General features: G+C 43.0%; 1 protein-coding gene across 1 annotated transcript; it reads right to left on the bottom strand.

Annotated features, from left to right (window-relative positions):
• Positions 1-34: 34 nt before the first annotated feature.
• On the bottom strand, positions 35-16,595 carry LOC135178261 (cytochrome P450 4V2). Its single transcript, XM_064149021.1, has 11 exons — positions 16,028-16,595; positions 12,817-12,929; positions 11,862-11,947; positions 10,071-10,261; positions 9,627-9,696; positions 8,310-8,436; positions 6,014-6,205; positions 4,795-4,897; positions 3,270-3,404; positions 2,923-3,102; positions 35-1,460 (listed from the first exon to the last, which is right to left on the bottom strand). The coding sequence occupies exons 1-11, from the start codon at positions 16,236-16,238 to the stop codon at positions 1,285-1,287; spliced, it is 1,584 nt and encodes a 527-aa protein (XP_064005091.1). The 5' UTR covers positions 16,239-16,595; the 3' UTR covers positions 35-1,284.
• Between the last annotated feature and the right edge of the window lie 845 nt (positions 16,596-17,440).

Below are 17,440 nucleotides of genomic sequence, written 5' to 3'. Positions count from 1 at the left end.
GATCGATGCAACAACAAGAAATCAGACTGCAAGGTTCAAGCAAACAATTTATTTCAGCTTTGTTTGAAGGTTTAAGTGTAAGGCCCAAACAAATGATTAATGTGAACTTGGTGCACAGCTCTGATACAGCACTGTTACAGGTTTTCACAGATACATTTGAAGAATGCATTACTGCAACTTAAAATCAAGAATAAGCTTTAGCAACCTCAAAAGCATATTAAAAGTTATAGGTGTCCCAGTTAATCACCTGAGGTTATGAATTTACAGCATGCTAATGTATTTGCTTGCCCCTCCAGGTAAGTGCTCTCAATACTAGCAAAGTGACCTTGGCTGGTGTCCTGATCCAAAGGGAAGGGTCTCAACACAGGCAAGGTGTAGCACTGGAGAAGCAAGTCTCCATTCCTAACCCAAGTCTTAGGGCTTTTATTCCCTGATTTATGCAACTGTGGGCAAGACTATGCCTGAGTGGGTAATACCATCTGGAAATGTTTATTTGGCAGTGTAATGGAGTTTCTTGTTATCTCTTTTTAACCACAGGTGGGGCTCACTTCTGTGCTTTTTCACTTCTGCTGATCTCAAGATTGTATACACAGGTTCAGTTGGCTGAACCTGAAACCCCTCAGCTTCTCTTTATCCTCCTTCAGCAACTGAGTAGTGGTTGAAACTAAGACTCAGGGCATACTATTTTTTGAGGGACTTGGAGGCTCAGCTCACGTTTCAGTTCTCTGAATAATGCAGCACTGCCTCATACGGTTTATGGCCAAATCAGGGCTATGCTATCTACACAGCTCCCCATGAGTCGTCTCTGCACTAACAGGGCCACTTTTACAACCCATCATCAAAATGGGGAAAAAAGTGTGCCAAGTGAAAGAATTGATCACTTGTACTCTTCAGAATAAAAGATGCCTGAAAGCTATATGAAGACTTGAGACTATCAGTTACTTTGCAAATGTGGAATACAATCAGATCACTCCATGAGATGCATTAGTGTTGTTACTACCACAGTGTAAGGGATTTTTCACTGTTACAATAGCACAGTCTCATCCGAGTAGATAAGGCACTAAGATTTAATGTTTAAAGACTTGCACTTGAAAGACGAACACAAATTTCACATGAATTAGAAAAGAGAGCAATTTAGGACTACTGCAACATCTTTAGTGACACAATCAGCAAGGACTTTAGCTTCAACTATTTCCTGGACTGCTATCCAAATATCTGATTTAAAAACATATCTCAGCCTAAATAGATTGGAAGGTTTTGGAAAAATAAAATTTGTGTTTCCTTTCATTCTGTTTCAACATCTGGCCGCCTCTTCAGCTTAATCCAGATGCCATTATTTGGACGAAGAATCAGTTCTCCAGCCATGCCAAGATCCTCTGGGGATTGACTTGACTCCACCCAAAAGCGCCTCAGGATGAGAGCTAGAAGAGTTTTCTCCTCCATTTGTGCAAAGCGTTGACCTATGAATTACAAGGCAGCAAAAATAAAGACGTTACTGTCAGGTTGCATCAACAGTTGCTGCATTTGCAACCCTTGGAACACATTCTGCAAGGACTGCCTCGAGAGCAGAACTAGCTTTAGTCCAAAATCAAGGTTATATGGATACTACTGAAACCAAGGGGGTTTGTTTCTCTGTGTGACAACTCCATCCTTCTTGGGACAATCCACAGCACATTCTCCTTCCCACAGCACACAGAATTCAAACAGCAAAAAGGGAACTTGCAACAATTTACATAAGATTAATACAAAACACAGCCTTGTCATGTGTGGACTAGGCAGAGTAGAACGGCTGACAGACCAGAGCAAGAAAAAGTGCAATACAGTGTCACAATCCAAACAGTTCACTCAAACTAAACTGAAAAAAGGAACAGAACTTCTTCTGTGCTCCCTTCTGTGTAACAGGCACAGACAGGTACCTGTACACATGGTCCTCATTTCGGCTGGGTTAATTTTCTTCCAAGCAGCTGGTACAACGCTGCGGTCTGGATTCAGTGTGAGAATAATGTTGGTAACACAATGATGTTTCAGTTGTTGCTAAGTAGTGCTTTCCCTAAGCTAAGGATTGTTCAGCTTCCCATGCTCTGCCAGCAAGCAGATGCACCAGAAGCCAGGAGGGAGCACAACCAGAACAGCTGACCCAAACTAGCTGTGATTGTTTGGGTGTTGTCCATGGCTTATGTTCCACTATTTCAAGTTCCAACAGCTGTACCATTCCAACACCTATACACGCAGGAACTAGCTAGACAGCTACCATTAAATTAGATTCCTCCTTGGAACTTGAGAAATCTTAGTCTGCTGTTCTTAAGGAAAGGATACCCATTTCCAATAAAATTAAAAACAAAGAAAAGAACAAAGCCTATTCTTGTAAATGGCATGGTAGTTGCTGAATGTTCCCCATCTCAACACCTTCATTGTACAATATAAACAACCACACTCTAAGTACAGACACATACCAAGTGCCTCAGTGACACCTGAAGAGCTAAGTTCTGGGACAACAATGAAAACACCAGAGCAACAATGGCATCAGAAAGAGGGAAAGAATACAACAGCTGCAGACTGCATGTTTGGGACACACAGCTGAGATTGTGAGGTATACAGATGAGGTATTTCCAGAGCAATACAAGTGCAAGGCATTTGCCTTCTCTTGCTGTCTTGGCTATACTGCCAGGCTTAATAGGCAAGTGAGGAGGCAGTAATATGACTACTTCCTGGGAGGAAAGGAATGTTTTGGAAAGAAACAAAATGTTCAAGCACCAGGCTTGCAGAGGAGACAGCAGAATTCGGAAGAACAGAGAAGGAAGAAGCAGGCACACAACCAGCAGGTACATCAAGATCTACATTTTTCACACACTTTCTTTTGCCTCAGCTATCACACCAAAGCAGCATTGTCACATTACAAAGGCTTTCTCTTCAGCTACCTACCAATGCAGTTCCTGGGACCAGCTGAGAAGGGCACATAAGCATATGGGTGCCGTCCCTTCGAGTTTTCAGGGAAGAATCGCTCAGGCCTGAACTCTTCTGGGTCAGGGAAGATCTCAGGGTCTCTATGCAGCGCATAAGTTAAAACAACAACATTTGTACCTTTTGGTATCTCATGCCCTCCTAAAGAGGAAAGGAAAAGAGACAAGAAGGGTCAGAAGAGCAGAAAGTGACTTCTTTTAGACAGCAACAATAACAAAAAAACAACTTTTTTTTTTTAATGTAGGGAAACACCCTCACTGAGGACATGTTAGCAAAACAGCAAGTGGCAAACGCAGGACACGACTTACTAATACAGCAATCCTCTCTCAAGGTACGGGCAAACATTGGAACTGAAGGGTAGAGTCGAAGGACTTCTTTCACAACACAGTCAAGATATCGAAGATTCTTCAAATCATCCATTGTAACAGGGCATTCAGTGTTGCCTGGCAAAAAAAAAGAGGGATGAGTAAGACCAAAATACCCCATTTTAAGTTAAACAAACTCACTCCAGGTCCTTACAGGAACTGTCACTACTCACCAAGACCATGTAAAAGGTTGTGCTACACATATATTGAACATGCGTACCTTCCCCCATAAGACTGGCTGTAGAGACATTCCAATACCCACGCCAATCACCTCTAGCTATTGAAAGCTCCAAAAGGGCCACAAGGCATGTTCCTATCTCCTATCTCCTCTTCTATATCTAGCCTTATAAGGTGCTACATCCCCACTCACGAATGCAACCACAATCCCAGCAAAGGTCGACGTTAGAGTAGTATGGTGCAAGGATTTATTTCCAAAAAATCAGTATTGTTTATTCATTTTAATATTCAGGACTCTTACTACTGACCACAATTTTAATAATAGGTTCTTTGTAACAGACATGAAAACATTACACATAGGAAAACAGAGTCTAGAATACGTAAGAAATACCTAGCAATAATATAACAAACATTAAACTACTAGAACTGGAAAGAGGTTCTTGCGGTCAATTATATTGCTTGTCCACTAAGGGGACTTGAGAAACTCCTTTCTGCTTAAGGCAGAAGGCATTTTGATTCAGTTACAAAGAGACTTTTGAATATTTACTCACAAAAGTACTATCTCCCGATTCCTGGGGCTAACTCCAAACACTTACAGGGAGTTCTGTCAATGTCTTGTCAGCTGCTAAGGCTTCTAGTTCTTCTCAGGCTCTAACAGGGAGCTGGGAGAGAGGCAGATAATCTCAGACCTGCCCTTGGCATGAAGGCTTGCAGAGGTGCGGCAGGATGTCTTGCAGATGTGCAGACAGGCACAATGTCACACTGGCTAAGCAAGCCTATCACATGAAGGCACTTAATGCCTAGTCCCTGGTAAACTTGAAGCAAGGCAGTTCCCAGGTAGACAAACCCAAAGTATAAGGGCTTGTTATTATGTGGCAGGTAGAGCATGAGAGGATCCAACGGCAGAGGCGCAATGAGGCAGAGGACATTGTTTTTACCTGCTCATCTCTTTTTATCAATGCAGCCCAAGACTAATGGCTCCTTGGCCACAGATTAGCCAATCAGAATGGCAGTTTGCAAAACTTGACCATATTAGGTAAAGTCAGGGCTTACTTTTACATTTTTAAGGCAGAACACAAACAAGTGTACAAACACGTGGGTACCCTGTTTACAAGTTTGGAAGGACAGAAAGAGACTGGAAGGCATCAGGGCCTTTGTTTTCCTTTCCCACCCTTGCTTTCCCCAACAACAGGAGAGAGGGAGAGCAGAAAACATGTCTGGGCAAGCCAGGACATGTTTAGGCCAATTTTGGCCTATTTTGGCTTTCCACGACAGTGGAATAGAAACTTACCAAACACCTCATCCAATTCTCTGTGAACTTTCTTCTGGACTTCAGGATTGCGTCCAAGTAAATACAGGGCCCAGTTGATGGCAGCTGCTGTCGTGTCATGGCCCTAGAGGTCCAAATTCACAAAAACATTCACTTCAACTCTATTCCTGTACACAAGCAGGCTTTAGATGTGCAGTCAGAATGAAAAGTGAGACTTACTAGTTCCACGACCCCAAGAGAAACTAATCAAGAATGAAGAATGTAGCTGATGTGTACATCAAATATACAGATGTTTATTTACCTTTTTGGCTACTGACCAGTTATCAACAGAACACCTGGAGGCCAATGAATACCACATAAGAGGTACAACCTGTAACCTTTAAAAAACCATCAAAGAAAAATGGTATTAAACTATCCAGAAAAGGGTCTAACGAGACACAGTAGAGTGGCTGTACGAGGGAATATTTCTTGGTTTCCTATCAAAAGGAGATGAGCTACTACAGTTCTTAGCACAGAAGAAAGGGAAAGGGCAAAGAAACAAAGGGCAAAGGAAAAGCCAATCAGTAAAGGATTCTGATAGTTAAATAGTGCATTTGTTGTAAAACTCAAAATGTTGCACCTCTTCAAAATTCAGCTATTGGTAGAAGAACAGTGACATGGGAAAAGAGTTTCTCTAGACTACAGCCATAGTAACATGTCTCTGAATTAACAGTCAACATGGCAACAAACAAAATAAAAGGAGAGCTGACAAAATGCAAGGCAAAACTCTGAACCATTTTGAGCTCTCTTTAGTATTAATGAAGTTTGCAACAAAGCTCAGAGTCCATGGCCATGTCAGCCACTAAGCTCTTACTACTCATCTGCTTTCATGAGTAACGCCTGCTGATATAGACAAGGTCTAGCACATGCTTATTACTTCAGATATTACTGGGGCATACAATTCTAAATCAAATGTTTCTGTGCTACAGAAATTTTCTCTTAGGCCTTCAGAGCTAAAATAACTTCACACTAAAAGCAGTCTCCTGGACTAAGAGAAGGAAGAATCAGTAGCTGCAAATGATTAATCTCAAGTTCCAGAAAAGGGAAAGAAATTTAAAAAAAAAAAAGAGGAAAAACACCCACCCAAATCAAAATCATGAACAAAACCAAACAAAACCACACCCCCTCTACACAGCACCACAAACAACAACCATCACCCAAAAAAATCCCCATCAAATAAACCAACATGTTCCTTGAGTACCTCAAACATGAAAGTATCCACTTCCTCACGAATGTCCCTGTAGCTCAATTTGTTGCCTTCATCATCTGTTGCGTTCAGCAGCATGTCCAGGAAAGCTTTTCTCTTTTTGCTGCTACTTCCTTTGGAGTTGCTATCAGTATTATGTTCCATTTGCTTGGTCCTTTCAAGTTCTGCAGCTTTTTCCGCAATGACCTGAGATTAGAATGGTTTTGTTAGATACAACGCACACAACCCACGCACATAGTCTGCACTGTCATCACAGGTTTATCCCAGCTTGTTAAAACAACACCCATCTGTAAGAAGTCTGTGTGTGCTGGTCAGCACAGCCACCAGCATTAGCTCATGGACTTTAACTGACTTTTTGCATTAGCAGGTGAAACTCATCTCGTCCCAAATAGAATGAACTTTGAATGGATCGTCTGTGATCAAGAAAATAGCCAAATTATTAAAACAACTTGTCAATCATCAAGAAATTTAAACACATCCAGAATATCTGGAACAAGCCAGTTGTGAATGCCAGCAATAGTAACAACAAATCACGGATTCTTTCTTTTGTTGTGGACATTGATACAATGAAATATTGCTGTTTCGTGCATCCTACAGTACATACACCTGTTCCAGATATCCTAACAGTAGATCTGGGACAGCAATGATTGGCAAGAACAGCACACAGACTATTTGGTGAGGGAAAGGGGTGTTACCTGCAGTCTAACATGGTGGGAGAACACTGCATTTTGTGGCCAAACCATTGTGACCTATGATGAATGGTTTCTGAGTCTCACTGCCAGTGGAGACATGCAAGTTTTTGCACATCTCAGTAGTCAGGGCCAAATAGGGGAAAATTAATAAAGGCTTCCATTTCTGAGGACTGGGCCAAGTAACATTATCAAGCAGAGAGCTCAATGTTTGTGGCAGTAAACTTGGCAGTGAGCTGTTGCAGATGATTCAGATATGAAATATCTGAGACAGAACAAGAGTTCAGTGAATGTCTGTGGCTTCTTTCAGTTGCTAAGGACCTGAAAGCCCTGTTACTGCTTGGAGTAGTATACTGTTTTACTTAAATATAGCAGAGCTCCTGCAGGAAAGTCAGCTGTTTTCTTCTTTTCAGGGAATTCCTCAACATCACAAAGAGAGAGAGTTGTCCTTTTAAGAGACGCAAATCCATGACGTAGATTGAAAACTGGCTCAACAACAGAGTTCAGAGGGTTGTGATTGGTGGCAGAGTCAACTTAGAGGCCTGTGGCCAGTGGTGCTTCCCAGTACTGGGCCCAGTTTTGTTCAATATCTTTATTAACAACCTGGATGAGGGGGTTGAGTGTACCCTTAGCAAGTTCACTGATTATACAAAACTGAGGGGGTGGCTGACATCCCATTAGGCTGTGCAGCCATCCAATGAGATCTGGACTGGTTGGAGATTTGGGTGAAGGCAAACCTCATGAAGTTCAGTAAGGACAACTGCAGGGTCCTGCATCTGGGGAGGAATAATAGCAGGCATCAGTACAGGTTAGCAGTTGCCTCGCTGTAGAGCAGCTCCATGGAGAAAGACCTTGGAGTCAGCAAATTCTCCATGGGACAGCAACATGCCCTTGTGACATCCTGGGGTGCATCCAGAAAAGTGTGCCCAGCAGGTCTAGGGACGTTCTTCTTCCCCCCTACTCTGCCCTGCTGAGATCACACCTGGAGTACTGCATCCAGTTTTGGGCTCCCCAGTTCAAGAGAGACAATGATCTGATTGAGAGAATCCAATGGAGAGCCACGAGGATTACCAGAGTACTTATGTATATCTCCCCTATGGAGAGAGACTGAGAGACCTGGTGTTGTTTAGCCTTGAGGAGACTGAGAGGCAATCTGATCAATGCCTATAAATATCTGAGGGGTAGGAGTCAAGCAGAGGGGGGCAATCTCCTTTCAGTGGTGCACAGTAATAAGACAAGGAACAAAAGATGCAAACTTGAACACAGAAGGCTTCACCTCAACATGAGGAGAAACTTCTTTACAGTGGGGGTGATGGAACACTGAAACAGGCTGCCCAGGGGAGTTGTGGGGTCTCCTTCTCTGAAGACTCTCAAAACCCTCCTTAATGTATTCCTGTGTGGACCACCCTAAGTGATCCTGCTTTTGGCAGGAAGGTTGCACTCAATGGTCTCTGGAGGTCCATCCCAACCTCTAACGTTCTGTGATTTTGTGATGTCAAGGAAGGTGAACCTCATTTCCATTTGGAAGCCTTCTGAGTTCAGGACTGTTCTACAATAACTAAAAAGTACTACTTAAAAAGGAAAAAAATATATATATATACTGTATCTGTAAAATTGTGAAGGATCTTCAGGCTCCTCTCATGGTCTTTTCCTTCCCTGAACAGCTTATAGAGAAAATCGGGCCAAAGCCAAGGGCTCTTCTGTCGTGCATGGATTAGATCACTCATCCTAGGGGCATAACAAGCGCATCATTTAGCATTTCTTGACAAAAAATGAACTTACAACAAACTGAGAACCAAGAAAGTTTATCTTCCTCAATGAAATGAAAAGTAACATATTGTGTGGGTTTAAACTCATTAATCGAAAAGGAAGGCTGTTCATATTTGTTCCCTGATCTTAAATAATCTCAGATTTTCTGTAACACGCCCCAGCACCATCATGATTAATTGTATCTTTAAGCACTAATCTCTAAAGGGGACAGCAGAGTCTCATTTATTAGGAATCATCTTTAAACAAGCAAACTAAGTCATGTAGTTCAGTTCCACTCCACCTGAGTAAAGCAATGACCATACTGAAAGGACACATACAACCTGAAAAAAACCTACTTTTATCTGGACTTCAAAACATTGGCTCCATGACCACAGTCATCTGAATACATTACATTCTTACTTAGCTATCTGGATACTATATATGCCAGACTCCACATGAAAAGTCTATGAAAGGTACATATTACGAGACCTGGCGTATACTAAAACGCTACTGGAGTCCATCTGTCATTGCTGTTCTGTTCTTGCACACACTTTCAGCTGCAGAAAGACTTCGCAAAGTAATTATTACATTTACCCTGATGCTGGGTCAGATGACTTGTGGTACCATATGGGAAAGGCTATGGAACTAACTATAATCCTCTAATTCCACCCATTTTTGGTAACAATAAGCCCCATCAGAGGCTAGAGGCGATAGGCAGCTACATCAAGGATGATACACTACAGTGGTAGGAATACAGACCATGCTTTTCCTAATCCTTTGGACAATTATATAGAATTTGAGTGGTGGAAATACTTCAGTGAACTGCAGAGCAGAGGGTCTCAGCTTTAATATGCTGCCTAAAACAGCACTCTCCCAGTTCTGCCAGTCATGCTGACATGAAATGTTATAGCTCCTTTTCACTTTTTATAACTTCCAGTACCAATGGATTAACTGAATGACCTCTTCAAAGCCTCAGGCTCCCACTGCATATACTCATACCAGAAAATGCGTCAGTATCTGCAGGGAGTTTTTCTTGCCTTATTGGCTTTCTAGCCTCATCTGTGATCTCCATGCCCTCCCTTCTGGCTCAAAGCAGATGAACTTCTGACACCAGCAGCAGGAGCAACTCCAGTCCAGCTACAAACTAGCCAAAGAAAACGTCTGTTTACCTGTAGACAGCACTAACATACTCAGAATCCTTATTCTTTTGAGCACTCACATTCTTGCCCATCGCCGTTTCTAGAAGAGAAAATCATCACCGGCTCATGAGTGCAAAGTAAAATGCAGTATCCCTGTGCACAGTAGGTTACTACTGCTCCCAGCCTCTGACCATCAGCACACCATCCTTTCAACAAGTGAAAACATACATCACTTTACATGTGACATATTTATTTCACATTTTCATGCCCAATGAACCTTGTTCCTCAAAACACTCTTGCTTCAAAATGCTACCTCTACCTCTGCCCTACCCAGACTTAAACTGCTCAGATACACACAAGACACCCTATGAGAAAAGTTGGCCTCCAGAGCATGAAAATTCACAGCAAGGCACAATGCACTCAGCAGCCTCTGCATCACTCAGAGTCCCATCAAACTAACTGAAGAGGACTTACCACAGATGATATCAAGGGCACACAAAGTGATGTCTATAAAGACATCAAATGGTTCCTTGTCAACATGCTTCTCAAGTTTCTCCAACAAAATACTTCCTTGTTCATTCATAACCTCGAGAAAGTCAGCTAAGATTTCAAAGTGGAATGTGGGAGTTATCATCTTCCTGCGTGACCGCCACTTGTCTCCAGTGCTGCAAAATTAACAGGAAGAAAGGAAATGTTAAAAACTCCTAGTCAGAAATAAAAGCCTCACCATCAATTGCAGCTGGACTCTTCAAGCTGTCTACAGCTCTTCCCAGAAGGAGAGCTTTCTTCCAAGCACAAGTCACCACTTCTGTAGTTGCTTTCTATAAAAGGTGATGTCAATAAACCTTCAGGCAATACAGCCTTGTGGTTGCTCAGTGCACAGGCTCAGGAGGATCTAGCAGAAGGAAGCCATCTATAGGGCAAAACAGCTATTCAGCATCCTCAGCTCATCCATTTGTCTCTGTAAATCATCACCTGTGCTTGCTTTCAACCACTGACTAGGAAATGAGGATAGCAGAGATCTGGGGTCCACAGAGATTATGCAAATCACTGTCTCAAAGTCTGGCTACAAAGTCCTTCCTTGAAGACAGGCATCCATCGCCCATATCTGTGAAAGAGCATGGACCCACAGAAGGTTAACACCAGCTTCCTGGGGGTTCTTTGAGAATCACATGCTCCACAGGCACTCAGCTAGCTTGCTGGGTGAACCATCACACCACTTCTCCCATTAACATGCTATTGGAGCATTCCTCAAGACAGCTTATCTGCTTACTGTCTACTCTTACCATCCTTGATCAGCAAAGACTGGATCACTCTCCATTAGGTGTTTCCAGTGTAATGAAGACAAACTGTCTTTAAAAGGCTGCTGGAGACAAAACAATCAGTAAGGAAGAAGACTAACAGCCAACACTTGAAGCCCACAAACTTCAACTCTCTGCATTACTGCCTCCTTAAGGGTCATGAATAAAACTCAGCATAAAAGACATTCCTCATGCTTCGTCATAAGCCTTTGCCTACCCCACTACATCATCACAGCTGCATTTAGAACACCAAGGTGTCATCATAAAGCACAAGGCTCCAAACAGGCAACAAAGCTGCACTGCTAACAGGGGAATCCACACAAACACAGAAGAGGCATAAAGTGTCAGAGCCATTATACAATCACTTTGCTCTAGCTTGAGTATCTACAACATTCAGACCACAATTTCCTTGATCATTTCAGGACAGAGGACACCAAGTCCTTATATTTCTGCTTTTTTCCTCTCTCCACTCCTGACTTCCACTTTTGTCCAGGCTCACTTCTTACAAGCCTCCACTTCAGGAGGGAAAAGAAGAGCAGTGTGGATAGTCTTCCATTATACCCCAAAGTATTATCAACCTCAGATCCATCCTACTGGTTTGAGGCATCACCAGCTGAGATAAGTAAATGAACACAGTTTCAGTTCTGCTACAGTCTAACCATTCTCCACTACATCACAACATTCAAAACATCTAGTATAGTGCAGACTGTTTGCTATAGGATTCAACTTCCCAAAGCTCGCATTCACTTCAAGCCTTTGGACAAAATAAGTTAACAATGGCCAAATCTGCCTAGAAACAGATAATGCCAGAGTCTTTTTGTCAGAAAGTGCCATTATCGAGCAACCAAGACCATTAAGAAGGAATAAGACTTCTACAGCTCTCATCTACAACTCTGTTGAACAATCCACACAGCATTCCTGTCACCTCTTCCTATCACATAGCCTATTGTTTTGTTCACTATACCTTGTCAGAAGTCCCGTGCCCAGCCACGGATGCAGGAATCTGTACATGTATGATTTTTCTATATGTTTTGAACTGGTCAGAATAACCTGTCAGAAAAATGAAAGGAAAGGGAAAAACATCACTTGTTAAATGGAGAGAGGTCTCTTCAGCTGAGATTACTTCACACAAACTCAGTTTCCTCACAAAAACATCCCAAAAGCCTTGGTAAAATGCACAATATTTTAGTACAAGCTGGTACACAGGGGAAACATTGAGTTCACACTCTCAAGTCTTCAGTAAAAATACCAATCCTGAGAAACAATTAAATACTCAAAAACTACTACTCCCACTCCTCTGATCTTCTCCTCTCAGAAAAAAATGACAAATCCATGTTATGAAGTCACAAACAGCTCAAAGAAAACCCAATGGTTTCCAGCCCTAACCAAACTTACAAGAAATACAATCTCTTGAATCACTACAACAAAAGAAACATCTCTGTCTTCCCAGTTTTGGATATTCACTGTCAGCAGTAAAACTAAGGGCTACACTTCATGGCATCAAGACAGACTCGCCAAGTCGTAATAGAGAAATCAAACAGGCAAATGCATTGCAACCCGCATTTAATAATGTTCTATCCTTATTTCTGTTTTCTCATCTTCCCTGCTGACTGCTTGCTTTGTTCTTGGGAGCAGAAGCCTGCACATATGTAAAGCTAAAGGAGCTGCTTTTTTTTCCCATAAAACATACTGAGTTAGTGTTGTTTTTAGCTAACATCTCTGGTGTTCATTTTTTTCCACAACCAGGCTTTTTTATACTCTTCCACTTTCAGCCTTTCTTCAGCAGTGGGTCAGAGGACAGTCTCAAGTAAAATTAGTCCAATCCCTTTTTTGCAAAAATTGCATTGAGAGAATAGAAACTAACAGGTTGGACAGTGCTTTGTGTGACAGTAGAATAGACAAAAGGCAAGCACACTCACCTCCACACTGTCAGGGTGATACAAGATCACAACAGGTAATGGTCCTACCCAAAGTTTAAGCAATGGCAAACTCCTGAACTCTTCACTGTGTTTTTGTAGTTGTTTAAAAAAACCTGGAATGGAAAAAGCAGATTAGAATATTTTTTTAAGAGAGCCCTGCTGAATAAGCAACACTTGTGTAATGAACCCTCTTCACCATAGCCTCTGTAATTGCATTTTTATTGTCATTTTACCCTGCTACTATGATCAAGCAGCATATTTTGCACCTAGTGATTAGCTGTAGAGCAAGAGAATTTCTTTATGGCTGAACTCTTGAAAGCATTCTATTCTAGAGACATTCCTCCTAGTTGTAAATAAGGCAGCCTGATTTAAGTAGTCTGAAAGCACTGCAGTAGGCACTTTCTATATTGCAATGTACTTTGTGACCATTAGAGTCAAATTAAACTTTATAAAGACTATGCTTATACTTTGCCTTATCTGACTCCAGACAAAATGTTTGTATTCAGATGCTTCTTTACTCTCCAAGTACAGCATTAAGCCTTGTTGTGTTTGAGACCTCACTGGCATGTGTATCTGTGGTGCACAAACAAGTGATGCTGTGCACAGAAACAGCAGAGCATTGCACAGTAACCAGTATCACTTGAAATGTCTACTTTCCGATAACTACATTCCTTAAGAAATGCTGTTATTCTTTGTCTGCCAGCAAACTACTTCTTACTTCAACATGCTCAAATTCTCTCACTCTCCCATAGCCTGTTTGCAGTTCTAGCAGGGCCTTTTGACACCTGGCAGCTCCAAGATTAAACTCCATTCTTGCCCCTTCAGAAATCCTACTGCAGGGCAAGTCATCACTTATGCCAAATCCACAGTGACCCCATAGATACTCGTAAGATCATTTATGCCACAGATCATCTGAGAAATACCACTATTGTCCATTTGCCAGATTTCCTAGCAGGCTCCAGCCAATTTTCTATCCACATTATTACCCACTTATCCAGTCTGTCTCCTGCCAGTTTATACAGAAAGTAGGAGAGATAATCTCAAAAACCTCTCTGCATCAAATTAAACACCATTTACGGCATTTCCCTTACAGCTCCAGCTATTTCATCACAGAGGGCAATTAAGTTCATTTTACAGTTCTAGAGGAGGTGACTGCTATCAGGATGTTGAAGGATTAGATAACCCTTTGCCTTTTTAGAAATCAGATTCCTAGGCTGCTGCAGTCAAATATCCAAAGGTCTTCAAATCAGATGAAATAAGCCCTGTTTTCCTAATAGGTAATCAAATACAGCATTCACTGATCTTGGGTGGAGTTCCAATGATACTTCATCTCAAAATCTTAAGAGTGTAAGATTATTTTGCTTTTTTTAAAAAAATACTTTCCCCTAACATCATCATGACTACAATATCACAATCTGCCAGAATTTGTCTACCGGTATCAATAAAACCACACAGCCGAAAAGTCACTCTTCATGCTGCTATAAAATCTCCTCTTTTTTTCTAACAACTTGGTTTTTAATGGTCACAAACTCCACTCTGTTTATTTATTATACATAAACAAACAAGAACAACGGCACAGAGCCACCAACTCAACTGAAGTATGAAGGCAATGGGACTCCTGATAACAAAGGTGATTAGCAACCCCATAGAACGTAAGAGTCTCCATCAAATTGCTTTCTGCAGAGAGAAGCAATAATTTGTGCATTTTTGTTAAGGAAGATTTAAGAAGGAGGGAAAAAAAGAGGAAAACTAAAGATTTGTCTCTCAGCATTATATTCACATCCTGACTATGACGTTGCTACTGCTTCCCCAAACTCAACTTCAGGGAAAGCTGCTTGCCCTCATTTCCACCAAAGAGAGACCTCTCAAATCTGTAGATATGGACTTGGATCTAGATAAAGGAATGAGTGTGTACCCTCATGAACAGAGGGACCACATCTTAGCATGTGTCAGCACTATCCTATGTGTCAGCTGTTCTCGTTCTTGGCTTCATCGTGCTCCCCTGACCCAGTAACATTCTCTCTTCTGGCAGCACACCTGACAGTACAGTCAGAAACATGTCCATCAAGCAGACTGCCATACACAGGTAACAGAAACACACCTAGAAGAGTCTGCTGATCCAACTTTCCCACACAGTCTCCTCAAGAAATATGTTCCTATGCAAAACAGAGTTCTAAAAAGAAAGGGAAATTGTAGCACATTCATGCCCTCTCAAGTACCTGGCAAAAAGAAGGTGTCATTGAGGGATGCAATGTAAAGACTCTCATAAGTTCTTTTGCATCTAATGCATAAATCTAAGGCACTGCTAATTTTGAAAAGGACCCAGCAACTCAGCATGCTAAGTCCCTCGCACATAGCCACTTAGGGGAAGATATTTGTTAAAGTATTTTTCCTTTGCAAGCTAAAAGCTTTGTTTAGATTGCAGCTAACAGCCACAGAAACACAGGGTTCCACACTGCAAAACAACACTTCCTGACCAAGATCCAGCATGCTTCCCTGTTGCAAAAATGCACTCCACAGCCTCATGCTGCACCTCATCAACAACTGGAAACAGATCTGAATCCAGCATTACCATCTGGAAGCCACTGTCAGATTGAATCTCCAGCTAATGTTTGACTGATAATAACCCTGCATTCATGCAGTTCCTCATTTTTCCCTGCCACAGACTCACACAAAATACATCTGGTTGGAAAAGATATCAAAGATCATCCAGTCCCACCCTTTATCCAGCACAGAAGGGTGAACACGAAATCATGTCCCCAAGCACCAGGTCTACACCCTGCTTAAACACCTCCAGTGACTCCACCACTGCCCTGGGCAGGTGAATTCCAATGTTTGATAGCCTTTTCAGTGAATAAATATTTCCTAACATCCAGCCTAAACCTCCCCTGGTGCAGCTTGAAACTATTTCCTCTAATCCTGCCACTTGCCACCAAGCTCCTAACCACTCCTCACTCCAACCTCCCTTCAAGTAGCTGTAGAGAGTGATGAGGTCTTCACTCAGCCTCTTCTCCAGACTGAACCATTCTGCTCTCACACAGTTCCCCACTGCAGGTTGCCCACATCTTCAGACACAACAGTACACCCCACAACTCCATCCCAGCCAGGCACAGCTTGGCCACCCAAGTACCTCAAGAGTGCTAGCTCCTCCAGCAAAGCCCCACATAGTGTAGGGACCTCACAGCTGGGCTACAAGATGAGTTGCACTTACCTTGTCCACTGCGATCAAATAATGGAGCATTTCCCAGGACAGGAAAGCAGGGACTGACACCTGGGACTGGTTTCATCACCCACCATTGCCTGCAGTAATTCCTAAAGGAGGGCAGGGACCACAAGGACACAACTGTCAACAGCAGAGTGATGGCCCAGGCCCCTAAGTGCAGCAGCTGGAGTTCCCTTGCTGTTGCCTGGAGGACCTCCATCACCACCGCCTTCTCTCCTGCTCCAAGCCTTGATTCCTACTGGGCGGCCAGCACTCCTTGTACTGGGCTGTGCCTGTACCCAGCTCTGCTGCACTACAGCCAGCCCAGTGTCCTGGGACTTGAGCCACGAAAGGCGGGGGAGGGCTGTCACATGGCTCTGACACGCAGCTTCCTGCCAGGAAAATAAACAAAAGATATAAAAACCACATGCATGGAGCAGCTGCCTGCAAGCACTGCCCGACAGCAGAGCAGCCACAGCACACAGGACTGTTTCTCCATCCTCGCTTGCCTCATCTGATTCCAGTGAAAACCAAGGAAGTTCTTCACAAGTCCACAGAATGAAAAGACACAAGCTTGCTGTCAAAAGAAAAAAAACTTCCTTTTTTTGCTGATTTGGGAAGGATGAGTTTTCTCAACATCAACAGAAATACTATTTTTCCATACAGAACTGCCTCAGTGCTCTCTGACAGATTCACTCTGTGCTGGATCAAGAACTGGCTGGATGGCAGAGCTCAGAGAGTGGTGGTGAATGGTGCCACATCCAGTTGGCAGCTGTCACTAGTGGTGTTCCCCAAGGATCAGTACTGGGCCCAGTCCTGTTCAATATCTTTACTGATGATCTGGATGAGGGCATTGAGTCCAGCATCAGTAAGTTTGCAGATGACACCAAGCTAGGAGCAGGTCTGGATCTGTTGGAAGGTAGGAGAGCCCTGCAGAGGGACCTGGACAGGCTGGATGGGTGGGCAGAGGCCAATGGGAATGAGATTTAACAAGGCCAAGTGCAGGGTTCTGCACTTTGGCCACAACAACCCCAAGCAGCACTACAGGCTGGGGATAGAGTGGCTGGAGAGCAGCCAGGAGGAAAGGGACCTGGGGGTACTGATAGATAGTAAGCTGAAGATGAGCCAGAAGTGTGCCCAGGTGGCCAAGAGAGCCAATGGCATCCTGGCCTGCATCAGGAACAGTGTGGCCAGTAGGACAAGGGAGGTTATTCTTCCCCTGTACTCAGCACTGGTCAGGCCACACCTTGAGTACTGTGTCCAGTTCTGGGCCCCTCAATTCAAGAAAGATGTTGAGGTGCTGGAACATGTCCAGAGAAGGGCAACGAAGCTGGTGAGGGGCCTGGAGCGCAAATCCTATGAGGAGAGGCTGAGGGAGCTGGGCCTGTTTAGCCTGGAAAAGAGGAGGCTCAGGGGTGATCT

The sequence above is a fragment of the Pogoniulus pusillus genome, chromosome 9 (genome assembly GCF_015220805.1).
Source record: "Pogoniulus pusillus isolate bPogPus1 chromosome 9, bPogPus1.pri, whole genome shotgun sequence".
NCBI classification, from domain to species: domain Eukaryota; kingdom Metazoa; phylum Chordata; class Aves; order Piciformes; family Lybiidae; genus Pogoniulus; species Pogoniulus pusillus.
This window is presented reverse-complemented; position numbering and strand designations above follow the sequence as displayed.

Coding starts and splice junctions, on each gene's coding strand:
- LOC135178261 (XM_064149021.1), bottom strand. CDS start 16,238: ATGGAGGTCCTCCAGGCAACAGCAAGGGAACTCCAGCTGCTGCACTTA. Junction 9,697..10,070: donor TGCCCTTGATATCATCTGTG/GTAAGTCCTCTT, acceptor TTTCTCTTCTAG/AAACGGCGATGGGCAAGAAT. Junction 3,103..3,269: donor GAGAGAGGATTGCTGTATTA/GTAAGTCGTGTC, acceptor TTTCCTCTTTAG/GAGGGCATGAGATACCAAAA.